This window comes from Neomonachus schauinslandi, chromosome 8 (assembly GCF_002201575.2).
Source record: "Neomonachus schauinslandi chromosome 8, ASM220157v2, whole genome shotgun sequence".
Taxonomy (NCBI): Eukaryota; Metazoa; Chordata; class Mammalia; order Carnivora; family Phocidae; genus Neomonachus; species Neomonachus schauinslandi.
The window spans coordinates 115,232,067-115,257,728 of record NC_058410.1 but is presented as its reverse complement, the minus strand read 5'-3'; the positions used below and the strand labels follow the sequence as shown (position 1 = coordinate 115,257,728).

The 25,662-nt window shown below is 51.2% G+C and overlaps 2 protein-coding genes and 1 non-coding gene across 5 annotated transcripts in view; 1 reads left to right on the top strand and 2 right to left on the bottom strand.

Moving 5' to 3' along the window:
- The window catches only part of HMGA1 (high mobility group AT-hook 1), a 9,612-nt gene extending 984 nt beyond the window's left edge, over positions 1 to 8,628 (top strand). Inside the window, exons 3-6 of one of the 2 annotated variants that reach the window (XM_021684654.2) lie at positions 2,994 to 3,139; positions 5,163 to 5,246; positions 5,889 to 5,939; positions 7,257 to 8,628. In XM_021684654.2, the coding sequence (XP_021540329.1) occupies positions 3,038 to 3,139; positions 5,163 to 5,246; positions 5,889 to 5,939; positions 7,257 to 7,310 (291 nt within the window). In that variant the 5' untranslated portion in view covers positions 2,994 to 3,037 and the 3' untranslated portion in view covers positions 7,311 to 8,628. Of the gene's footprint in view, positions 1 to 2,993; positions 3,173 to 5,162; positions 5,247 to 5,888; positions 5,940 to 7,256 lie in introns of both variants that reach the window. The other variant, XM_021684653.2, reaches the window with a different exon arrangement.
- A 420-nt stretch (positions 8,629 to 9,048) lies between these two features.
- SMIM29 (small integral membrane protein 29) lies at positions 9,049 to 11,436 on the bottom strand. Of its 2 annotated transcripts, none has more exons than XM_021684586.2 (5): positions 11,357 to 11,436; positions 10,107 to 10,290; positions 9,902 to 9,927; positions 9,464 to 9,569; positions 9,049 to 9,268 (listed from the first exon to the last, which is right to left on the bottom strand). In XM_021684586.2, exons 2-5 carry the CDS (start codon positions 10,215 to 10,217, stop codon positions 9,203 to 9,205), a joined length of 309 nt encoding a protein of 102 aa, XP_021540261.1. In that variant the 5' UTR covers positions 10,218 to 10,290; positions 11,357 to 11,436; the 3' UTR covers positions 9,049 to 9,202. The 2 variants fall into 2 exon arrangements, with proteins under 2 accessions (XP_021540261.1, XP_021540262.1); XM_021684587.2 differs by having other exon boundaries at positions 11,079 to 11,363.
- A 6,359-nt stretch (positions 11,437 to 17,795) lies between these two features.
- LOC123325558 lies at positions 17,796 to 17,902 on the bottom strand. The gene has a single exon (XR_006540497.1). It is a non-coding gene; the product is annotated as a U6 spliceosomal RNA (small nuclear RNA).
- Between the last annotated feature and the right edge of the window lie 7,760 nt (positions 17,903 to 25,662).

The window sequence follows — 25,662 nt, the reverse complement described above, 5'->3', positions numbered from 1 at the left end:
CGAGCCCGAGCAGGGGCCCGGGCTGGGGGGGGGGGCGGGGGGGGGAAGGGGGCGGGGCGCCGGGGGAGTGTGGGGGGGCCGCCCCCCCCGCAGCCTGGGGAAGTTCTAGAAGTGAGGGGGATGGGCAGGAACCCCACAATTCGGCCCTGTTCCCGCTCGGCCTTTTTCCCGGTGTCCCCCCTACGCAGATGAGGCCGAATCGCGGGCCTGGGTTTGGGGCTTCACCCCGACCCCACCTCTGGCCCGGCCCGCGCCTCTTCAGCCCCCGGGGCCGGGCCTGCCCTCCGCCCCCACAAACAGGTTTCTCTGCTTTGCAGGGCTCTGTTGGAACTAGTCCCTTTGACTCCCCGTTTCAATTTTTTTTTTTTCTGGGGCTTTATTTTGCGGGGAGGGCGCGGAGGGAGGTGGCTTTCTTCCTCTACCCCGCGCTCGCGCGCGCCAGGTTTCCTGCCCCAAGGCGGGCTTGGGTGCCCCCTCTGGCAGGAAGTGGGGCCGGGTGCACCCGCGTGGCGGTGCATGCGGTCGGGGTGCACCAGTTTCCCGCGCCTGCAAGAGCGGCCCGTGCCCCTCCCCCCGCGCGCTCTGGCCCCTAGTCCCGCCGGCCGCCCTGCAACGGCCCGGCGCAGACACTTGCAGAGTCACCCTGGGGCCGGTCTGGAGCAGGGGGCGACAGGCACTTAACCAGGCTCCCGGCGGTTAAGGAAAGTGGCGGGCTAGAGGGGTCGCCAGTAATTTACGCTATCCTGCTCGCCAACTTGCTGTGTGACCTTGGGCAACTTATCAGGCCTCTCTGGGCTACTTTTTTCCGGAAAACAAGGAAGCACCATGATGATTTCCTAGGGTCGTTCTCGTGGACTCCCTAAGCATTTGAGGAATACACATTGCATGCACGGTGTACGGAGGGGACAAGCTTGAGGCCCAGAAGGGCTTATTACAAACAAGGATTCAGGTCGGGCCCTAAACATGGCTTCGCCTAGCCAGGCCTCTGATACTCAGAAACAGGTGGAAGAGACAAGCATTTGTTGGTCTCACCAGAGAGGGCCTCAGGCCTTCACTCCGTTCCTGGAGGCCTGGATGAAAGGGGGGTCGGAGAGTGAATTAAAGGGTTCCCAGTAGTAAGAGGTGGGGGGAAGCTCCAGATGATGCAAGAACTTTCCCGGAGACCCACCAGGATTCCCAGGCATGCTGGGCCAGGCTCTCTGGGATTAGGGGCTAGCTTGGCCCAACTGGAACCCCCTCTGTGAGGGGGCCTTCAGCAGACCTCATGTGAGGTCAGCACTCATTTCGGCTGATTAATTTTGATGTTTAGTTTGAACGGGAACCTGTGGTGTAATAGAAGATTCTAATCACTGCCTGTAATTACAGAGCAGGCCGAGCCACTAATGACGGGGCAGGGTAAATCACCAACCACCTTGTTCAAAAGGGTCTTCAAGTCGGAAATATTGTAAAATAGAATCGTTACCAGACAAAGTCTCGCCGTCTGGAGAATCTTGATCCTTGAGGCTGGGGGCCTCGAGCCCTCCAAAAGTCACAAGTTTGGGAAAAAAACAAAAAACAAACTTTTTTTTCCTCTCGCTGAGTTAAAATTGGAAATTGTCTGAAAATCTGAAAAGGGGAAAGAAAAGTCATTTTCGAACGTTCTAGTTCTCATTTTGATTGGAGTGAGGACTTCCTGTTGTGGACATATTTTCACTATGAACTGGTTTGATCCTTGGCATCAGTGTGGAAAGGTGGTTGAGGGAGATGTCTTAGCCTTACCCCCATTTTACAGATTGAAGGTCTTTTAGAAGTGAAGCCGCTTGGGCCCACCCTTTCCCAAGAGCAACCAGGGATTGGTTACCAGGGAGGTGTGGAGCCATGGGTCTCTCAGGTCTTGTGGCTCTGCAACTGGGAAGACAAAGGGGGATTGGACCGGGTGGGGGGAAGACCGTCACTGTCTTTTAAGCTTCTGGAAGAGGCTCCCAAATATGGGGTGCCAGGTGCTCCTTGCAGTGGGAGGTTTTAGGTAAACTCAAAATTAGCGGGGCTGATTAAACCCAAAACAGCCTCTAAGAAGAGGGAAGATGCTAGAAAAGAACCAAGAAGCTTTGAGGACCAGCCCTGCCAGGTGGGGGAGGGCAGCTAGCATCTGTTAGAAGGATTTCAGTGGAGAAATTCTGTCCCTCCTGAAAGCAGGCACTAAAGGGGAAGATCTCATTTGACCCCAGGTGGTGGGTGGGGTAGGGGAAAGGGGAGACCCACCTTTCAGCTTTGGGTTTGTTTTCCTCCCTCCACTACAATTTCAACCATCTTCCCCCTTCCCAAAACTGTTCCCAGCCTTGAATCCCCAAAGCTCTACCCCAGGGAGAGAGCGGAGAGGAGAGCTAACTGGTGGGGGGGGCACCAACCCGGGCCAGGTCATTGGTGTGGAGCGTCACGGTTGGCCCTGTAGCATTTGGGCATGAGGCTTGGGCCATGGCGGATAGGCATCACTGTTGGCCAGGTGGGCCGGGGGCCGGTGCCCATGGCGGCCGGATGTCCAGGGCTTATTCCCTCTGCTAACCTTTCCTCCCTTGTTGCCTGTGAGCTGCTCAGGCTGGGTTTTCTCTTAAGGGAAAGGGCAGCTGACTAGAGAGAGGGACCCCGAGGCAGTGAGAGGGGCCCCAGGGCAGTGAGAGGCCCCCCCATCTTCTGTGGCCTCACCCACAGAAGCACATCTGAGCTGGCTCTGCCTCTTGGGCCTGGGCCCTGTGGGGGTGGCAGGACAACAAAGCACCCTTCTGAGCAGGAGATAAGGAGCTGATTAGGGCCAACGGCCCAGCCCCACCCTTTAGCAGCATGCTGGGCCCGGGCAGACCCTGCTCCATCCCCAGATCCTCAGCAGGGCAGGAATCCCAAGTATCCCCAGGAGCAAGCAGGGTCCCACAGTGCCCCTTGATGGTGGGAATGGTGAAGAGGGTAGGAGGTGGACGAAGCAAGGTCTTGCATTTAAAACAACTTCTCCTGCTTCCCAGCATCCCAGCCATTGCTCCTCCACCTGCTCCAGAGAGAAGGGAAGATGAGCGAGTCGAGCTCGAAGTCCAGCCAGCCCTTGGCCTCCAAGCAGGAAAAGGACGGCACTGAGAAGCGGGGGCGGGGCAGGCCGCGCAAGCAGCCTCCGGTGAGTCCCGGGACGGCGCTGGTAGGGAGTCAGGTGGGTGTCCGAACCTTTACCTCGGTTTACCCCTTTGGGTTAGGGAGGTGCCAGTTGTCTCAGCAAGTGAAAACGAGCAGAGGGCTGCAGAATCGTTGCTGTGTGTGTGTATGTGTGTGTGTCCCCCAAACACACGCAGCACATGCCGACCCTGGTCAGCTCCTGAGACTCCAGGAGAGAAGCGGGGGGCTGGAAGCCCTGAGCCCATGCCAAACCATCCAAGCCAGAAGTGACCTCGTGGTCACACGGCCGGGGCTCACACCCTGGTAACTACCCACCCTTTACTTCCAGGCTGTCATGGACCAGTGCCTTTATAAAAACGTGGTAAAGATGAGTCGCGTATACGCATAAGTTCCGGTTTCTAATCCTTAGACTCATTGCACATACTACTCTGTCCATTAACCATAAACATTTCTTTTTTTTTTTTTTTTTTAAGATTTTATTTATTTATTTGAGAGAGAGAGAGAATGAGAGACAGAGAGCATGAGAGGGAGGAGGGTCAGAGGGAGAAGCAGACTCCCTGCCAAGCAGGGAGCCTGATGCGGGACTTGATCCCGGGACTCCAGGATCATGACCTGAGCCGAAGGCAGTCGCTTAACCAACTGAGCCACCCAGGCACCCAACCATAAACATTTGTAAATACTTAACTGTCAGTTTCTGGATTTCCTCATCCCAGGCCCATAACAGAAAGCTCCTGGGCCGGCACCTGTCCGGGGGCCTCACTTCGTGTGGCCCTGGGCCAGGCTCCGCTCCGGCTCTGTAAAAGGAAATGGAAGCCCGAGAACTTAAAAATGTGGGCAAGTTGGCAAGAGAGTGATCCTCGAACCCTGGTGCCATCCCCCGCTGTGGTCCCATGGGGTTAGGTTAGCTGGCACTCTGGGGCATGGGGCACACTAGGGAACCTGGCCAGTCAGGTTGTGGGGGCCACCTATCATGCGGTGGAGAACTTGGATTTTCTCAGAGGGGCGGCGGCTGGTGAGGCCCAGCTTACTTCCCTTTCCCGGGGAAGAGGACAGGAATTGAGGTCAGTCCTTGCTCTTGGCACGGTGGGCCTCGGGCTTCCCCATCTGTAGGATGGAGTGCGTGGTCTGTACTGACTTCGGGGAGACATGAGCCATGAGGAGTCTGAGTGGTGGGCTTCACCTGCCTCTTCCAGAGCCCACGGTGTGTGGAGGGAAGTCATTCTCTTAGTCTGGTTCCCTCGGCCTCTCCCTCGTGCCTGTTAGCTGGGGTCCACAGAGGGGTGTCCGAGAAGGGGGTGTTGGGTTACTGGACCATGGTTCTAAACAGCCCTTGGGCAGCCACCCCGAAACCATAGCTGACATGCCTTTACTGCCCAGCTTCTATACATTATGCAGCAGCTTTTTATTCTGTCAGGCTTATTAAAATTTTAGCGGCAACCACGGCAGAGATCTCGGTTTCCGACATCCAGGCGTAATTCCTTCTCTGGGAGGCATGGTGGCCTGGAGGGAGTCTAGTTTGCAGGTAGAGGCTGGAGGCCTCCCTCTAGTGTGGCGGGGTATCCTTTCTCCTCTTTGGCATCCCCCACAGAGAGTAGGCAAGTGTCTTGGCCCAGTGCTGGACACTTCCACACCCTTCATTTAGTCTCCTGATAGCCTGTGAGCTAAGTCTTGTCACCGTTTACAGTTGAGGAAACCGAGGCCCAAGCATCCCATGTCATGCCCAAGAGCTTAGAGCCCAGCGGTGGCCAAGCTGCCCAACGGTCTTTCTGCCCCCATGCCACCTTTCCCTTTTCTGGTTTCTTGTCCTCTTGTTGTCACAGGGAAGTGTGGGAGGGGCTTTGCAAAAGATGGTCACAGTGAGAACTTGAATCACAAGGGCTTGCCTGCCATGGCTCCTGTGGATTTCTGGGTCGGGGTGCTGGCTTGCTGACTCAGTCTTGCTGGGGTTGGGGAGAGAGCTGTGTCTTTTGAAAGGGGTGGGACAGGTGGCATTTGTGGGTCCCTGATTACCCCATCTATCTTTGCAGAAGGAACCCAGCGAAGTGCCAACACCTAAGAGACCTCGGGGCCGACCAAAGGGAAGCAAAAACAAGGGTGCTGCCAAGACCCGGGTGAGGACACAGGATGGGGATGGCCCCTCGGCCCATGGCCACAGCTGGGGGCAGGTCTGGGAGGGCACTGGCCTGTCCTGATTCTGTCCCCCGCCCCCTCTTCCCTGACATGGGTGGCAGTGGGTCTTGGCTAATTGGGGAAGGCAGGGTGAGGACTGAAACCTCACTTCTGGGGAAATCAAGTTAGCAGTCCTGCAGCTCTCCTTGCCTAGAGAAGGGCGAATCGGGAAGAGGGAAGGGGGGCTGTTCCACCAGTCCCTGCGCTGAGAATGTTCCATTCCGGGGTCCCCCTGGATCCCGAGGGAATGGGGATGAGCAGGGAAGGCTGGATTCCCAGTGACAGCAGCCTCTCAGAGAGGTTGTTTTGTTTTTTATTTTATTTTTTTCTGAGACACGACTCATATCCTCTGAGTCATGGGTGGAGGAGGGAGTGGGGGGCGTGTGTGTATGTGGGGGGGGGTGCAGTGTGGCTGGCCAGTCATCACCAGCTGGAGTCGGGTGGGCCTGCTGGGGTGAGAGTCCCAGGCTGCCCTGAGCACAGAGGTAGGTAGGTCAGCCCCTCCCCACTGGGGCACTGGTCATTGGGTGAAGACTGTCCCAGGGACATTTTTGACTTAGTGGATCTTTTCTCTGGCCATGTAGAAAACTACCACAACTCCAGGGAGGAAACCAAGGGGCAGACCCAAAAAACTGGTAGGTGAAGGGACGGCGGCGGCGTGGTTTGCTGGGGAGGGCGTTTCAGAATGGGTGATGCCGAGTCCTGTGTGCTCAGCAGGGAAGGATGGCTGTCTGACCTGAGCCAGGAATAGTGCGACATCATCACCCTCCCCAGGTCTAGAGAGGGAAAGGGATCTGCGTGTGGCCCAGTGTCCTGGCACCCAGCCCAGGGCTTTTAAAGGGCTGTGTCCATGAGAAGTAAGGGGTCCCAGGTACAAACCAGACTCAACCCCTGCCCTGCCCTAGCGGAGGGTGGGGCTCCTTCTGTTTCCTCTGCTCCTAGAACAGACTCAACTTCTAGGGGGACTTGGAGGCCATCTGGTCTCCGTCCCCCACCCCCATAATAGAAATGAGGAAAGAAGGCTCCATGAGCAGAGGGTGAGGTCTGTCCTCACCATGATCTTGGGTAGGGAGGAAGAGGCAGCAAAGGAGCTCGGCCCTGAGCGGTGTGGGTAGTGCCATGTGGGAGTTGAGAGGTGATTCCACACGGAGGCACCTCCTCACCTGGGACCCATCATCCGTTTCTGAGCCCCCAAATAGCTGGTAACAGAGGAAGGTGGGCTGAGTCAGGAGGCTGCCTCTAGGGCCTACGCTGAAGTTAAAGGCCACCCCAGCCTTGTTTCTCCTGGCCTTTTTCTATCCCCCAACCTGTTCCCTGAACTCCCTGAGGCCTTCATTCCTCGAGCTGAGCCACCACCAGGGTGAGGAGGGGGTTAGGGGATGCTGGCAGGGCCCCAGGGGTGAGTAACAGGAAGCGAGTTGTTTTGGAGTTTGTGCCTGGCACGGGGGCCGCAGGCCCGTGTGGTGTGTGGACATTCCCGCCCAGTGAGTGAGCCCCGGCGGCACACACTTCCCCTTCGTCCCCGCCCTGGCCTCGTTCCACAGCCCCTGTGCTGCCCCTGCGGGCCAAGGCCACCTGGTCCCCCTGCACTGCACCCTGCAGCTGCCCCTTCCCGGCCACCTCTCCCTTCCCCCTCTACAGAAAGCCAGTGACTTCCTCACTTGCCCCAGTCCGGTGAGGCTCCGAGCTCTGCAGGTCCCCCCCCACAGGTCCTGGGGCCGAGGGGGCCTGGCTCTGGGCAAGAGCAGCATGTGTGTGGGGTTTTTTTCCCTCCCTTTAAATTCTTCCTTTTTTATGAATGAAACTGGGCCCTGGAGGTTGCTGAGTCACTCACACACTCAGCCCTGACTCATCCCCCTTCTGGAGAGCCAGGGAGCCCGGGGAGTGCTGGGGGCCACCCTGGCCGGCCCGCCCCCCCCCCCCCCGGGCGGCCTGGCCTGCCCCCCTCACAGGAGAAGGAGGAAGAAGAGGGCATCTCGCAGGAGTCCTCCGAGGAGGAGCAGTGACCGCGCCGCGCCGCCCGCTCCTTCGCCGCCGAGGAGCAGTTTCCCTCTGGGACTGGACAGCGCCGCTCCGCTCCCCCCGCCCCCCCCAGGCCCACGCACCGCCGCCACCCACCTGCGCCCTCAGCACCACACTACACAGCACACCAGCCGCTGCGGGGCCCCAAGGCCCGAGTGGGGAGCAGTTTCCCTTGGTTTCCAGCGAGCCCTCACCCACACGCACACTAGCCCTTCCAGACAAAGCCAACTGCCCACCTCGCCACACCCTGCCCCTTCTGTGTCCCCATGCTCTGTGGTGGGGACGCTGCTGACTGGGCTCTTGGTTTGGGGGGGGGTCCCTTCTGCTTCCCCATTCTTCTCTCTGGCTTCCCACTAAGGGGCCTGGGAGGGCTCCCCTGGCCTTAAAAGGGGCCCGCGCCCCGTCTCATTCTGATCTGCCCCACTCCACAGCACTGGCAACAGCAGGCATGGCCACTGGGGGGCGGCGCTCGGCCCCAGGAGGCCCCCTGAGCGGCCTGTGTCTCACGAGGTGCGGCTCACACCGACTTTCCTTCCCTCCTCCCTTGCCTGGTCCTTGCTCTAGGTCGGACAGCCCCCTTTGGGCACAGGAAGGAAGGCAGGAGGGGTCTGAGCCCCCTACTCTGAATGGGCTCCAGCCCACCTCCCCCCCCCCCCCCCCAGAATCTATTGCCGTGAGGGAAATGCAGTCCCCCTTTCTCCAGGTGAGGTCCAGGAGGCCCAGGTTCCCTGCGGAGGCCTCCTCAGGTGGGCTGGAGCCCCTGCCCAACCCCATCCGCTTCCACCCTAGGCCTCAGTTTCCCCTTTCCTCACATGGGGCACTAATAACAAGGAGCTAGCCTTGCCCACTCCCACCCTTCTGCTCCTCCCCACCCCCCAAGGTTCTGGTTCCATCTTTTCCTCTGTTCACAAACTACCTCTGGACAGTTGCGTTGTTTTCGTTCAATGTTTCCATTCTTAGACATCCGTCATTGCTGCTGCGACCAGCGCCAAATGTTCATCCTCATTGCCGCCTCCTGTTCTGCCCACGTTCCCCTCCTCCGAGAGGCTCTTAGGGGAAGGGGCCCGGGGCAGAACAGGCTGGGTTACTGACCACCCCAGTCCCAGGGAAGGTGGGGCCCTGCCCCTAGGATGCTGCAGCAGAGTGGGGGGGGGGGGCCTGTATTGACCGTCGAGGGTGTAGGGCCACCCTCTCCCCCCTGTTCTGCCGGGGAGGAGGGAGCCATTATTTGTCCCAGCCTGGGGCCCCCCCATCTGGTTTCCTATTTGCAGTTACTTGAATAAAAAAAATACCTTTTCTGGACCAGAGTCCTTCTATGGTGGGTCCCTGGGGTTAGGTAAGGGTGGAAGCCAAGGACCTAGTTGGTGGGGGTGACTCTCCTGTGGGCTCTGTCCAGCTCTTCAGGCTGGGGGAGGGGGGAGGAAAAGCATTAGCTCCAGGGAAGGTAACTTAAGCCTCTTGAAAAAAGCAACCACACCGTAGCCACAAAACAGTTTATTTACAAAATATATATACTGAATACTATACATTAGGCCCTGTCACCATGGAAACAAATCCAAAGCCAGGTTGGGGAAGGCTCAAGAGAAAGGTGGTGCCCAGGAAAATGTCTCCAACCACCCAACTGGGCAGGAAAAACTTTTCATTAGCCCGGGGGAGCTGGTGGGAGGCTCAGCCCACCAAAGACTGAAGGCCTGGCCCGGGGGGGGGGGGGGGGGGGGGGGGGGGGGGGGGGGGGCGAGATGCCTGGGCTGGATGGGAGGAGAGGAGACCCAGTTCCCAGCAGGGGGAGCTGGGTGAGTGCAAGTGGGGAAGGAAGCCGCAGGCCCCGGGCACTCCCAAGACCCCATGGTTCTGGAGAGCAGGGCAGGGGGTCAGGTCAGGTCTTGACATCCAGCAGGGGCATCCGCTTGTGCTGGTAGCCACTCTGCCAGCCATGTACCACCTGTGGGGGAGGAAACGGTGCCACAGGGCTGGGGTCCAGGGCAGAGGCCGCAGCACCCCCGGGGGGGCACCCCACTAACCCTGGCCCAAATGGGGAGGGCTGAGGGCAGAACCGGGCTCTGGGTTTCAGGGGGAGGACAGATGAGAAGACAGCAGCAGACTGCCCTCTGAGTCTCCCTGCCCCCAGAGTGCTCACCTTGGGGTCTCCCACATCAGAGAGCAGCTCCTGCTCAGCCTCATGCAGCTCCTCAGCGGGGTCGTAGCTGTACATGGGGAGCAGGTGATGGCGAAGCCGGTCCGCCCTGGGGAGCAGGGGAGGGCGCTCAGCCCAGGGGCTGCCCACTCCCAACACCTGACTGCCCTGTCTCTACTCTCCAAGGCAGGGGCACTTCCAGCAGGTGCCTCTGGGGGCACACTAGGATTCTGAGAATCCGTGCCCAGTTCTAGACGGGGTCCCTCTTTGGTGGGTAAGCCCAGTTTGGGCAGGAAAACCTAACAGTGGGGTGTAGAGAATTTCAGGCTTGTATAAGGAAAGCCGAGGGGCATCTCAACCGTGGGTGTGGAGAACCTGATCCTATGGGAAGAAAGGTAAGCTGAATGCAGGGGAGGTAACGCTGGGGACAGGGACACTCACCGCTTTTTCTTCTGGACATACATTACCTGTAACAGAGACACGGCGCTGTGGAGGCTGCTGAGCCCAGGATGGCCCACAGGAGACCCACCTCTACCCCCTTCACCCCTCACAGCAGGACAGCTGAGCCTGTGCAGGCTGGACCCCCCCCCCTGCCCTGCCCCAGCAGAGGTGCGGGTGCGTATGTGTGTATGTGGGGGCTCCTTACCACAGCCACCACCACCCCAACCAGGGTGATGAGGAAGAAAGGGCCGAGCACATAGCCCACCATGGAGTCGCTGTTGGCCTGAGGGGCGTTGGGCACTGTGGTGTTACTCATGACATCGGCGGCCGCCGGGCCAGGGGGTCAGCATGGGCAGTAGTGCTTCGGGAGGGCGCCTCCACTGGGCTCCCTGGGGAGGAGAAAGGGAGGTTATCTATTTCACCCAGGGTGACGTCCCAGCTCTGGATCCCTCCCCAAGAGCTGGTGGTGTATCAAAACTTAGGTGAGGCCCTGGGACAAGGGATCCTCCAGGTCAATGTGCCAGGTTTAACCCTCCAGTGACTCCAGGGAAATCTGGGTGTAGAGGGCACCAAGGGGAGGCCCCGAGTCCTGCCCGGCTCCTATCCCCAAATCAGGGTGGGGCCCAGCTCAGGTGCTGGCCAAACATTTGCACATCGCAACTGGGAAAAGCTTAGCTACACGTTCCCAGCTCCTATTCCCACCCTTAGGACACTGGGCCACCAGCACCTATCCAGCGGAGCAAAAGGGGGAGATCTGACAAAAATATGAGGGTCCTGCACTGTGGGGCCCAGGGGGTGAGGAAGGAGCATCTGAAGGAGCCTGCCTCAGTCCTGGTCCAATCCCCACACTTTAGGCTATAGGCCTTCCCTGTGCCCCCCTTGTCCCTGGTGTTACTGCAGACAGAGCCGGGACAGCCTCTCCCCCATTGGTCTCGTGCCAGGGTGGACACAAGTGGGCAGGGCTGGGTTGTATCTGCGAGGTGATGTCACCTCCCTCTGGTCCGCACCCGGGGCTCCGCCCATGTCCCTCCCCTCTTAGCCTGGGCTGACAGGCGGAGGTGAGAGGGTCAGCTCCCATCGACGGATGCAAGACTGTCGATGGGCTCCTGTACACAGACCCCAAGGTCCCCGACCCCGCTTCGCTTGGGTCTCCATTGGAGGGCAAGGTATGAACTACCTGTCCCGGTGTCCGCGGAAGCACCGAGCTTGCCCAGTCGCATGCACACCGTCCCATGGTCGAGGGGACCTGCCGAGGTGGGGCGGGTGTCGGGCCGCTCCTAGGATGCGGAGCAGCATCGGCGAGTGGGAGGTAGTTCCCACGGCGCTGGGCGGCTCAGGCCGGGGGAGGGAGGTCTGGGGGCTGCGCAGAGGGCCCGGGCATCCTGGAATCCCGGCACCCCAAGACGTGGACCCGTACCGGCGCTCTGTAGCCCATCCAACCCGATCATGCCTTACCTCCCGCCGCTGCAGCCCGGACAGGAACGCCCTCGCTTGGCTCCCAGGCCCCGGAAGAGCCGGCAGGCGCGTGATCAAAGGACCCGGGGAAATGGGCGGGGCCTCAGTCCCGGGACGCAGCCAATCCGGTGGCGGAAGGCGGACGGCCCGGAGACTTCTGGAGCCGCCAATCCGGAGGTGGGGGGTGCGCCGTGCGGAGGCGGGGAGGGCCCAGGTTGCAGGGTCCACCCCGCGGCAGCAGGGGGCAGGCGAGCGCTGCGCAGCGGGGGGAGGAGAGCGCGCGGGGAAGGGCGGGGCGGGGCCGGGGCGGCTTCCCGGCGTCCCCCGGGGTGGACCCCAGCTGAGGGTTCCCGCCGGGGAGCTCCCGTTGCCGGCTGCGGCGGGCCGTCGGGTTTCCTCGTGCTCCGGGGTGGAGCCCAGGTGTAGGGCCAAGCCACGCCCCGAAGCTTAGTCAGGGCGTGCGGCGCCTGGCTGGTCTCCCCGCCACCGGGACCCTGCCCGGGGTCCCAAGGACTCCATTAGTGTTTGCGGAGCCATCCAAGCCTCCTAGGGCCCAAGCGGCCCTCTGGGCTATGCTCTAAGGGTAGCTAGAGTAGGCAGGCCTGGGTTCGCCTCTGCTCAGCCATGCGGCCTGGGACCCACTTACCCTCCACCCTTCTCTGCGCCTCAGTCTGAAACAGGCTCTTGTGAGGATTAAGCGATAACGTGGATAAGGAGTCTGGCACACACCACGCCCTGTTAAAGCCCCCGCTAACCTCCGTCCGGTTCCCGGGGGCACAGATGGTGCAGCGGGGTGCAGTCCCCCTGGGCCACAAGCAACTTGAGAAGTAGGTAAATTCGAAAGCTTTCGAGGTCTCATCATTACAGCGGCACACACTGAAGATTGATCGATGGATTTTACCAATGTCAGCATCCTGGTTGTGATATTCTGCTATAGTTGTGCAAAAGTTAGCATTGCGAGAAGCTAGGCAAAGCGTGCAAGGGATGTCTATTATTTCTTACAACTGCATGTGAATCTACAGTTACCTCAAATACGTGTGTGTAGCTTTGTACCCAGATCTTGCCACCTCTCCCTCCAAATCACACACGGTTAGGAAAACTCCAGACTGGCAGGTGATGGAAGCCACCCAAGAACATAAAAGTTGTGGGAGCTGAACCAGGCTGAGGCTCTCCAGGGTCCTTGGGTGCTACTGGAGATAGAGGGCTAACCTGTATCACCTTATTCTTGCCAAAGACAGCCAGTGGCCCGGACATGGTTGAGCCACTTGGTCTGGTCTGGCCTGTTTCCTCAGGCCCTTCCAGAGGTTGGATTAGGGCAGGTCTGATGCAGAGATGACCCAACCTAGAACCAGAGGGCAGTTGGGAACTCTGGCCTCTTGCCTTCAGACACCATCATCTGACTGGTAGGAAATCAGAGATAAGGGGAAAGGAATGACAGAAATGCCCGGGTCTGGAGGCTCCGGGTGGATTCCTGGTATTCTCAGGCTTTTGAGTCTGAAGAGTAAGGAGACCACTCATCCCAGGCCGCTGCTGCTGCTTTTTTTTTTTTTTTTTTTTTTAAGATTTTACTCATTTGACAGACAGCAAGAGCAGGAACACAAGCAGCGGGAGTGGGAGAGGGAGAAGCAGGCCTCCCGCCCAGCAGGGAGCCCGATGCGGGGCTCGATGCCAGGACCCTGGGATCATGACCTGAGCCAAAGGCAGACACTTAACGACTGAGCCACCCAGGCACCCCATGTCTTCTTTTTTTTAATTTAATTTAATTAATTTATTTGACAGAGAGAGACAGCGAGAGCAGGAACACAAGCAGGGGGAGCTGGAGAGGGAGAAGCAGGCCTCCCGCCCAGCAGGGAGCCCGATGCGGGGCTCGATCCCAGGACCCCGGGATCATGACCCGGGCCGAAGGCAGACGCCCAACAACTGAGCCACCCAGGCGCCCCTCATCCCAGGCTTCTATCAGAGCTGAGGGCAGAGGGAGGAGGCCACCTTCCCTGGTGGAGCCTGCCTTGCAAGCAGGTTAGGATCAAATGATAGGTTTTAGAATCCAGATCGCCTTGGCTGCCCACACATCCAACCTCTGTCCTCATCCTCACAGCTTCTGACCACATATCTTGAGGGCCCTGTAGGAGTGGGCTTAGTGGTCAACTGGCTAAGCCAGTGCGTAGACAGGACTGGGGTCTCAGTGTCAGAAACTCAGCATGTTTTTACCTCCCTTAATCCCAGGACAGAACACCATTCTGAGCTAGGCAGGTCAGGTGGGGTGACCCCAATTTACAAATGAGTTAAGCTGAGGCCCTGAGCAGTGTGATGACTTCCCGGGGCCTTGGTGTGATCAGCAAGGGTGAAGGAGAAGGGAATGACAGGTGGGCCCTCTTCCTGGACAGCCCTGTGCCAGCATCTGTTCCATGTCTGTGTTTGAAGCTGGTTTGCTCCTGGGATAAGGTTTCAGATCCCATGAGGGTACCCCAGGACTAGCCAGGGAATACTCCAGCCCTCCCTGCTCTCTTCATGCTGCTGCAACCTCAGGAAGGGGAGACACAGGGCAGAGCTGAGGCTGCACTCTGCCACCCTGATCAAGTTTTGACTGTCCCCTTGCCCTGTGGTTTTGGTTAGTGCCTGGGCTTATGTATGCACTTTCACTAATGCCTTGCTCATCTTTGTGTCCCTCTGCTCTGGACCTAACTAACAAATCATAAAAGCAACACTTAGGAAGATCACATTATTGACAAGTAATGTAAATTCATTACAGAACAAAGCTCAAGATTTATAGGAATGCAGCTATCCAGCCCTCAATAAGATAACATTCATAATGTGTGGCACCCGTTAAAAAAATGGATCCATAAATACTTAGACATGCAAAGAGGCAGGAAAACACAGTCTCTAATCAACTGAAACTGACCCAGAACTGAAAGATGTAGGGCCTAAGGAGGACATTAAAACAGTTATAATTGTATTCCTTATGCTCAAAAAGTTGAGAGACAAGGAAGGTATAAAAAAGCCTCAAATTGAATTTCTGACATGAAATCTACAATGTCCAAGATGAAAAATACACTGGATGAGATTAATGGCAGATTAGATACTGCAGAAAAAAAGATATGTGAACATGAAGGCATTTAAATAGAAGTTATCCAAAATGAAAGAGACAAAAAAGAATCTTAAAAAAAAAAAATTACAAGAGCACCAGTGAATTGTGGGACAATTTCAAATGGCCTAATATATGGGTAATTAGAGACCCAGAAGAAAAAGAAGAGGGGACAAAAATATTTGAAAAAATAATGACTGAAAGTTTTCCAAACGTAATGAAGACTATAAACCCACAGATCCAGGAAACACAATAAACCCCAAGCACAAGAAACATGGAAAAAAAAACTATATGAAGGCACATTATAATCAAATTGCTTAAAATGAGTAATAAAGAGGAAATCTTAAAAGATGTAAGGTACAGAGGAACAAAGTTAAGAATGACATCAGATTGGGGCGCCTGGGTGGCTCAGTTGGTTAAGCAGCTGCCTTCGGCCCAGGTCATGATCCTGGGGTCCTGGGATCGAGCCCCATGTTCGGCTACCTGCTCAGCAGAGAGCTTGCTTCTCCCTCTCCCTCTGCCTGCCACTCTGCCTACTTGTGCTCTTTCTCTGTCAAATAAATAAATAAAATCTTAAAAAAAAAAAAATGACATCAGATTTTCACCCCAAACAACCCGTGTAAGAAGACAGTGAAATAATATCTTTAAAGTATTGAAAGAAAACCTCCCAATGTAGAACATTAGGCAAAACTATCTTTCAAAAACATACAATAGCCAAATTATGGAAGCAGCCCAAGGGTCCACTGATAGATGAATGGATAAAGAAGATGTGGTATAAATATACAATGGAGTATTTTTCAGCCATAAAAAAGGATGAAATCTTGCCATTTGCAACAACATGGATGGAGCTAGAGACTATAATGCTAAGCAAAGTAAGTCAGAGAAAGACAAATACAATGTTTCACTCATGTGGAATTTGAGAAACAAAAAAAATGGGCAAAGGAAAAAAGAGACTCAGAGAGAGAGAGAAGGCAAGAAACAGACTCTTAACTATAGAGAACAAACAGGTTGTTACCAGAGGGGAGGTAGGCGGGGGGGATGGGTGAAACAGGTGCTGGGGATTAAGGAGTGCACTTGTCATGATGCGCACTGGGTGATGTATGGAAGTGTTGAATCACTATATTGTACACCTGAAACTAACATAACACTGTATGTTAACTATACTGGAATTCAAATGAAAACTTCATAAAAAATATCTTTCAAAAACAAAGGTGAAATAAAGACATCTTCAGATATATAAAAACTGAAAGAATTCATCACTAGCAGACTTGCACTACAAAAAATGTTAAAGGAATTTTTTCAGGCAAAAAGAAAATGGTACCAAGTAAAAATATGGACCTATCCTTCAATCCCAAAGGAATGAAGAGCTCTGGCAATGATAACTACCTAAGTATATACTTTTTTTTCTTATTAGTTACATCTTTTAACAAAATAATTGTGGTTAAAAAAAGGATAATGTATTGCGGGTTTGTGCACTGAGAACATTTACCAAAATAGACCATATTCTGGGCCATAAAACAGGTCTCAAGTTTAAAAGGATTCAAGTTAACATATGTAAAAGTAAAATGTATTATGTCAATAGTGTAAAGGCTAGACAAGAAATGGAAATATATTATTGTAAGATTCTGGAGTGCCTGGGTGGCTCAGTCGGTTAAGCGTCCGACTTTTAATTTCAGCTCAGGTCGAGATCGAACCCTGCATTGGGCTTGAGCTGAGTGTGGAGTCTGCTTAAGATTCTTTCTCTCCCTCTGCCCCTCCCCACCACCAGTCTCTCTCTCTCTCTCTCAAAAAAAGAAGAAGAAAAAAGAAACCAGTAACAAAGATCCTTGGAAAATCCTCAAATGTTTGGAAAATGAGTAACACACCTCTAGATCAAAAAATAATTGGGGGGGGGCGCCTGGGTGGCTCAGATGGTTGAGCGTCTGCCTTCAGCTCAGGTCATGATCCCAGTGTCCTGGGATCGAGTCCCACATCGGGCTCCCTGCTCCTTGGGAGCCTGCTTCTCCCTCTGCCTCTCTCTCTCTCTCTCTGTCTCTCATGAATAAATAAATAAAATCTTTAAAAAAAAAAATAATTAGGGGGATGCCTGGCTGGCTCAGTAGGTAGAGCATGTGACTCTTGATCTCAGGGTTGTAAGTTCGAGCCCCATGTTGTTTGTAGAGATTACTTAAAAATAAAATTTTAAAAAATATTTAAAAAATAATAATTAGGATGTATTTTGAACTGATGAAATTGAAAACACAACATAGAATTTGTGGGGCACCTCTATTAGAGAAATTTATGGCACTAACTGCCTTTAAAAAAAAAAGTTCATGTCGATGACCTCAGCTTCCAACTGAAACCAAAGTATGCAGAAGAAAATAACAAAGATCAATGCAGAAATCTTTGAAATAGAAAACAGAAAAATAAAGAAAAATCAACAAAACCAAAAGTTGCTTAAGATCAACAAAAGAGATAAACCTGAATGATCAGGAAAAATAAAAAATAAAAATCACCAATATCAGGAATGAGAGAGGTGGCATCACAACAGATTTTTATAATAAGGGGATATTAGAGACAACTTTATGCCAATAAATTCAACAACTTAGTTGAAATGGAGAACACATGGAAAAACACAAATTACCTAAGTGCACTTTTATATTTATATTTATAAGAATCTAGTTTGAATTGATACCATCTTAGTTTTAACAGCATACATTAATGCCTCCTATCCAATTCCATACCCCCTTTATGTTGTTATTGTTACAAATTCATCTTTATACATTGTGTACATGTGAACATAGATTTATGATTATTGTTTTATGCATCTTTTAAATCATATAAGAAACAAAAAGAGGAGTTATATACCAAAAATAAAATAATACTACTTTTTAAAATTTTTTCTGTGTAGTTACTTTACCAGTGATCTTTATTTCTTTATGTGGCTTTGAGTTATCATCTAGTGCCCTTTTGTTTCACTCTGATGGACTCCCTCTAACGTTTCTTGTAGGGCAGGTCTACTAGCAACAAATCCCATTAGTTTTTGTTTATCTAGGAACTTCTTAATTTTGAAGGATAGATTTTCTGGATATAGAATTCTTGGTTGACAGTTCCCCCCCCCCCTTTTATGTCAGTACTTTATTTTAATTTTTTTAAAAAAATATTTTATTTATTTATTTGACAGAGAGAGAGACAGTGAGAAAGGGAACACAGCAGGGGGAGTGGGAGAGGGAGAAGCAGGCTTCCTGCAGAGCAGGGACCTGACACAGGGCTTGATCCCAGGACCCCGGGATCATGACCTGAGCCAAAGGCAGATGCTTAACGACTGTGCCACCCAGGTGCCCCCATTTTAGTTGATTTTTTTGTAAGCGTAGCTTGAAAAATATGGAATGCTTCATGAATTTGCATGTCATCCTCATGCAGGGGCCAGGCTAATCTTCTCTGTATTGTTCCAATTTTCATATATGTGCTGCTGAAGTGAGCACCCTAGCCATACTTTAAACATATCATCCTATTTGTTTCTGGCCTTCATGGGGGTCTCATGAAAAGTTAGCTATTAATCTTAGGATGTTAATTGTAATCCTTATGGTAACCATTAAGAAAACAAGTAGAAAATATACAGAAAAGGAAATGAAGAGGAAATCAAAAAGGTACACTAGAAAAAAAAATCAAACATGAAAGAAGGCAGTATTGGAAGGATTGAGGAACAAAAAATATGACATCTAGAAAAGAACACTTGCAAAAGTAAATCCTTTAAATCAGTAATCACTTTATTTTTTATTATTATTATTTTTTAAAGTAATCTCTACGCCCAACATGGGGCTTGAACTCAAGACCTGGAGATCAAGAGTCACATACTCTACCGACTGAGCCAGCCAGGTGCCCCAGTAATGACTTTAAATGTAAATGGATTAAGCTCACCAACAAAAAAAAACAGAGCTTGGTGATGATTGTACAATATTATGAATGTACTTAATACCACTGAATTGTATACTTAATGGTAAATTTCATTTATATTTTACTACACACAAAAGAAGACAGATTGGCAGAATGGATTTAAAAATGATCTAACTGAAAATAAATAAATACAAATGATCTAACTGGAATTGAATAGACATTTCTCCAAAGAACATAACAAATGGCCAGTATATACATGAAAAGATGCTCAACATCACTAATTGGGGAGATGCAAATCAAACCACAAGATACCACTTCCCACACATTAGGATGGCTGTTACTTAGAACACAACAAAACATAAAATAAGCAAATGTTGGTGAGGAGGTAGAAAAAATTGGAACTCTTGTGTACTGTTGGTGAGAATATAAAAGGTATAGTCACTATAGAAAACAGTATGGCGGTTCCTCAAAAAATTAAAAATAGAATTACCATATGATCCAGCAATTCTACGCAAGTATATATGCAAAGGAATTGAAAGCAAGGATTCGGCCAGATATTTGTACATTTGTGTTCATAGCAACATTATTCACATTAGGCAAAAGATGGAAGCACCCAAGCACTCACTGACAGATAAATGGAAAAACAAAATATGGTACATACAATACAATGGAATATTACTCGTCCTTAAAAAAGTGAAACTTTGACATATCTACAACATGCCTGAACCTTGAGGACATTATGCTATGTGAAAAAAAAAACGGTTACAAAGGACAGATAGATGCTTATGATTTCACTTATATGAGGCACCTAGTACTTTACATATCCTTGTAATAAATTCATAGAGACAGAAAGTAGAATGGTGGTTGCCGGGCGCTGGTGGGGTAAGGGGAAATGGAGAATTATTATTTAATGGGTATGGAGTTTCAGTTTGGGGAGACGAAAAAGTTCTGGAGATGGATGGTGGTGACGGTTGCACAATAATGTACTTATTGCCACTGAACTGTACACTTTAAAATGGTCAAAGATATTTTTAAAAAATCTAAGTATCTATTGCTTATGAGACTCACTTTATTTATTTAATTTAAGATTTTATTTATTTGTCAGAGAAACAGAGAGAGAGAGGGAGCGCACAAGCAGAGGGAGCGGCAGGCAGAGGGAGAAGCAGGTTCCCCGCTGAGCAGGTACCCTGATGTGGGACTGGATCACAGGACCCCGGGATCATGACCTGAGCTAAAGGCAGACGCCCAACCGACTGAGCCACCCAGGCGTCCCAAGAGACTCAGTTTAGACCCAAAGACACAAGCTGAAAGTGAAAGGATGGAAAAATGTATTCTCTGAGAAGAGTAACCAAAAGACAGCCAGGGTGGCTCTGCTAATACTAGACAAAATAGATGTTATTTTATTCTATTTTATTTTATTTATTTATTTTTAAGGATTTATTTAAGTAATCTCTACACCGAACATGGGGCTCGAACTCATGACCCCGAGATCAAGAGTCACATGCTCTACTGACTGAGCCAGCCGGGCGCTCCTAGACAAAACAGATGTTGAATCAAAAATTGTTACAAGAGACAAAGGGGAGGACATTATATATGGATAAAAGGGTCAGTTCATGAAGCAGCTGTATGACGCAATGACAGAAATGAAGGGAGAAATAGACACATCTACGAGAAGAGCTGGAGACGTTAGTACCCTACCTTCAATAATGGACAGAATATCCTATACCGAAGATCAATACAGAAATAGAGTACTTAAAAAACACTAGAAACCAACTAGCCCTAAAAGACATACAGAACACTCCTCCCAATGAAACAATATACACTGTTCTCAAGTATACACCGAACATTCTCCAGGACAGACCATATGTTAGGCCACAAAACAAATCTTAATAAATTAAAACACCTCCTAACAAAGAAAAGTCCAGGATCAGATGGCTTTACTGGTAAATGTCTACCAAATATCGAAGGTAGAATTAACAGCAATATTTCTCAGACTTTTCCAAAAAACAGAAGAGGAGGCAAACCCTTTCTAACACATTCTATGAGGCCAGCATTATCTTGATACCAAAGCCAAAGAAAGTTCCATAAGAAAACTCTAGACCAATATTCCTTATGAATATAGATACAAATCTCAACAAAATACCAGTAAATCACATCCAATGGCCCATTAAAAATGATTATACACTGTAAACAAGTGGGATTTATCTTGGGAATCCAAGGGTGAATTCCTAGGAAAATCAATGTCAGCACATTTATAGGGCAAAGGAAAACCACATGATCATCTCAATAGATGCAGAAAAGCATCTGACAAAAACTCAATATCCTTTCATGATAAAAATACTAAGCAAACTAAGAATAGGACAGCCTTTTCAGCAAATGGTGCTGGAACAATTGGATATCTGAATGCAAAAATTACCAACTTGAATCTATACTTTGCAACACATAAAAAATTTATGATGTGTGGGGCGCCTGGGTGGCTCAGTTGGTTGAGCGACTGCCTTCGGCTCAGGTCATGATCCTGGAGTCCCAGGATCGAGTCCCGCATCGGGCTCCCTGCTCGGCGGGGGGTCTGCTTCTCCCTCTGACCCTCATGATCTCTCTATCTCATTCTCTCTCTCAAATAAATAAATAAAATCTTAAAAAAAAATTTATGATGTGTGATTATATTTCTATAAAACTAGAAAATGCAAACTAATCTGTAATGACAGAAAGCAGATCCGTGTTTGCTTGGGGATAGAGGCATGATTGTCAGGAGAGAGGGATCATAAGGAGGCACAAAGAAACTTTTGGGGGTGATAGATTGATCGGTCCATTGATTTGATTTGGTTGTGCTTATTTCATATGAGCATGTATGTCAAGACTTATCCAAGTGTACACCTTGTATATATGTAATTCATTGTATGTTAATTATAAAACTTTAAAAAATATATATGAATAAGAATAAAGAATGCCTTAAAAATAATGGAACGCCCTGTGGGTTATCAGTGCATATTTATTTTATAAATGAGTTAATGGAGTTAATGATGTGACTCAATGGACTGACGCCCAGGGATTGGGAAGGGGGAGACACAGAAAGAAAGAGGAACCAAGACTAGCAGAATCTTTTTTTTTTTTAAGATTTTATTTTTTTATTTGACAGAGAGAGACACAGCGAGAGAAGGAACACAAGCAGGGGGAGTGGGAGAGGGAGAAGCAGGCTTCCCGCGGAGCAGGGAGCCCGATGCGGGGCTCGATCCCAGGACCCCGGGATCATGACCTGAGCCCAAGGCAGACGCTTAACGACTGAGCCACCCAGGCGCCCCAGAATCTTATTGGCCACCATCATGTTGCTCACGCTCAGCCTCACCAGGTTGGCTCAAAGTTCCCCGATCCCACTGCTCATTTTGTGCCTTCCAGACAGTCATTCACCACCATAGAATCTCAGAGTCCCTAACTCCAAAATTAACTAATAATATCCGCCTCACAAATAAGATTATTATTGCTTGAAAGAAAGAACATAAAAGGACTAGATATTAGGTAAATAATAAAATGCTCTGTAAGTGTAAGGGACTATTTCCTTTCTTCTTTCTTTTTTTTAATAATGACAGTGGATTTCTTTTGTGTTTTTTTTAAGATTTAGTTATTATTTTATTTTTATTTTAAGATTTTATTTATTTATTTGACAGAGACACAGCGAGAAAGGGAACACAAGCAGGGGGAGTGGGAGAGGGAGAAGCAGGCTTCCCGCCGAGCAGGGAGCCCGATGCGGGGCTCGATCCCAGGACCCTGGGATCATGACCTGAGCTGAAGGCAGACACTTAACGACTGAGCCACCCAGGCGCCCCTATTTATTTATTTTAGAGAAAGAGCAAGCGTGTGAGCGTGGGGAGGGACAGAGAGAGAGGAAGAGAGAGAATCCCAGCAGACTCCCTGCTGAGTGCAGAGCCCAATGCAGGTCCGAGATCGTGACCTGAGCTGAAACCTAGAGTCTGACCCTCAATCAACTGAGCCACCCAGGCGCCCCTATTTCCTTTCTGATTGGAAAAAAAAATTACTCTCAAGATTTGGAGGATATAGGATGTAACAAAGAAGGAAATAAAATTACTCATAATCTCAACTTCAGAGGGTGCTTCCTTCCAGGCTTTTGCTCACACTGGCTCACTTCCTTTTGTTCAGTTACTTGGTGTCCTGCAGGCAGCCCCTGTGCGCTCCCACCTCCGAGCCTTACTCCAGCTGGTCTTGCACCTCTTCTGGAAGCCCAAGGCTCTCTCTCAGCGGTGGTGCAGCAGGGGGCCAGCTCCAGAAGGAGGGAGGAGTGGAGGAAGAGCTTTGGAGAAGACCTTGGCCAGTAGAGCGGGGTCAGCCTCAGCCCCCACCCCATTCTGGGATAAAGGCCAGCGGGATTGAGGCAGAGCGGGTCCCCATAGTCCCTGCTCCTGCCACTGTCCTGTCCCTGGCGGTCTGAGGAGCTGAGGCATGGGGCCTCAGAGCAAGGCCCATCCCAGCCTGGCCCCCTGCCTCCGTCCAGCCCTGAGCTTGCCTTGGCTGCCCAGGTTCCTCCATGGTGGTTCCTACCCCAGGCCCCCAAACTGCAGAGGTCCCCTTCACATGCGTAATTTCTCTGTAACGAACAGGAGGCTCACCCTCCTTCCAAAGCCCAGCGGGGCCAAGGCCAGCAGGTGGAAGCCCATCGGGTGGCCCCTGCTGGGGCTGCATATCCTGAAGGAATAAGGGAGGAGGGACTAAGTGGGTCCTAAAATGCATCAGAAGGAAGGGGTGGCTGGAGGGAACTTTTTACTGGCCAGCTCCTGACAGCACCAGATGCCTGACTTGCAAGGTATTTGCTTCCCTCCAGCTTTCCTTCACCTTCTGAACCTGACCCCCCCACCCAACCTATTTTTCCCTTGTCCTCTGTCTCCTCCAGGCCTCAGCTCCCTCAACAACTAGGTGGGGACCAAAGTACTGCGTCTCAAGGTCTATGTGAAGGTGAGGGCCCTGTATAGGCAGTAAGGCGTTCAAGGAATTGTTTGAACTGATGCAAGAGTACGTTGTAAACTGCTCAAATAATATCAGCTGTTCTAATCGGTCCACTCAGCTTTCTCAGATCAAGTTCCCCACAAGTCAAACAAATTACCCGACTCCACCCTTCAATCTGCAAATCCCCGTCACTGCCCTGCCCTTCTCGGGTCTCAATCCCAGCTTGGCTTCCCTTGCTGGTCTCAGACACAGGTCCCACAGAAGGCACTAGCCTTCCATTAGGTCCTGCCCTAGGTCCGGGAAAGTTCACAGGATCCTGGGCTGAGGGAGAAGGGGAATAGCAGGAATGGGGGGTTTCCTCCCCCTGAAGAAGCACCTTCCCCTTTCCCCCCCAACCCACAAACTCAAGACTGGAAGAGAAAGGTGGGGAAAGGGCTATGCTGGTTGAACACCACCCTTATCCCAAAGGGAAGAGACTACTATAGTGCTCTTCCTCCCCCTGCTCCGAACTTCTCCCCAGATCCCTGAGGGCAGGCCTGCACTGGCTTCCTTCCCAGTTTGGGGGAAAGTTGAAGGGGCGTGTGTGTGGCTGGTAAAGCTGTCCAGAGTACAGGGTGACATTAGGGATACATTTCCTTGTGTTGGGTACATTCCCAAAACATCATTGGGCCCTTTGCTTCCTCCAACCCACATTTCCTAGGTACCTGCTCTGAGCCACTCAGCTGGACACCAAGAACAGAGAGATAGTCTCCCCACCTTAGAGGGTGCCTTTGGAATGAGGGCATGTACGGGAGTTCCACAACCCTGCCGAGGAGAGAGAATCTCCCAGATCTTTCCCAAAGGAGGGCAGAGCACATGTGAGCTGTGGAGTTGTGCAATGGTGTGTGATGCATTTGGAGAACTGTAAGAAGCTCGAGGAGATCAGGGGAAGAGAAGGGCAAGGTCGGTGGCAGGAAAAGAGTCTGCAGAGATGGGCAGGGGCCAAATCACAAAAGATATTGGGTGCTAATCTAAGGAGTTGGAACTCTACTCTGAAAGCTCTGGGTGGGAGGAGAATCAGAAGTATCGCTGGGGACATGCATGGGAGAAGGGAGGGGTCGGATGAGACGTCAAGAAAAGTGGCCTGTGGCAGTCGTTGGGCAAGGATGGGTGGCACTGGAGGCTCAGTGGAGGGGAGGCATGAGCCCATGGTATCTGGTATTCTCTGGGCAGGCGCAGCTCTTGCAAAGTGCGGTATAGGAATGAATGGATTAAGTCAGGGATGGAATTCTACAGGGACGCTGCAGGGGAAGAACACGGGGACCAGAAAGATGGGCGTAAATAATGGTGCATGAATGAGTAATGCAGTGATGAAAAGGGGATAGTGTTTGGTGGCCAGAGCAGGATAACTATTTTTTAAAAAAGATATCTTCAGGGGAGCCTGGCTGGCTCAGTCAGTAAAGCATGAGACTCTTGATCTCGGGGTTGTGAGTGTGTGACCTTGAGATCAAGACTCGAGTCGAAACCAAGAGTCGGCCTCTTAACTGACCGTGCCACCCAGGCGCCCCAAGATTTTATTTTGGAAGTCATCTCTATACCCAATGTGGGCGGGGCTCTAAAGTGACCAGGACAGAGTACTACTGAGTGGGTTAGAGGGCAAGGTTCTGGCACCAGACCTCTCAGGTTCAACTACATACAGTTTCTCCTGTGTGACCTCAGATACATTACTTAACTTCTGTATTTTATTCTAAAAGTTTTAGGACTCATTTTACTTTGGTGAACTTATTTTCAAGTATGTTGTGAGGTAAGGAGCTAATTTTATTTTTTTTCCATTTGACTAGTCGGTTGTTCCAACACCATTTACTGAGAAACCCAGCCTCTCCCCACCCCGGTGCACATTTCCTCTGGCTTTTAACATCTTCCCACATGTGCATGGGTCTGTTCCTTGGTCCCCCGTACTATTTTCTCTTTTATTTCTCTATCACATTGTTTTAGTGACTCTATCTTTCTATGAAGTCTTTTATTTTATGGCACCTGATTTCTTTTTCTTTCAGGTTTATTTATTTAAGTCATCTCTACACCCAACGTGGGGCTCAAACTCATGACTCCGAGGTCAAGCGTTGCACATTCTTCAGACTGAGCCAGCCGGGCACCCCCAGTATTAAGACTTGATGCTGATAGAACACAGGACTTCCCTTGTAGTCCTGTATTTTCCCTTGGAGTTTTTCAAAACTATCTTTAGACATCCTTGGCACTTGGCCCTATGATTTTTTCGAATTAGTCTGTCCAATTCCCTTCAAAAGTAGTCTGCTTCCCTAAGCCTCCATTCCCGTTACCAGACAAGGTAATGATCACAGGTCCTATGCATCACAGGGATGCAGAGACTAAATGTAAAGCCGTCAACACACTGCCT

Coding starts and splice junctions, on each gene's coding strand:
- SMIM29 (XM_021684586.2), bottom strand. CDS start 10,217: ATGAGTAACACCACAGTGCCCAACGCCCCTCAGGCCAACAGCGACTCC. Junction 9,928..10,106: donor TTGGGGTGGTGGTGGCTGTG/GTAAGGAGCCCC, acceptor TCTCTGTTACAG/GTAATGTATGTCCAGAAGAA. Junction 9,570..9,901: donor TATGTCCAGAAGAAAAAGCG/GTGAGTGTCCCT, acceptor CCTGCTCCCCAG/GGCGGACCGGCTTCGCCATC.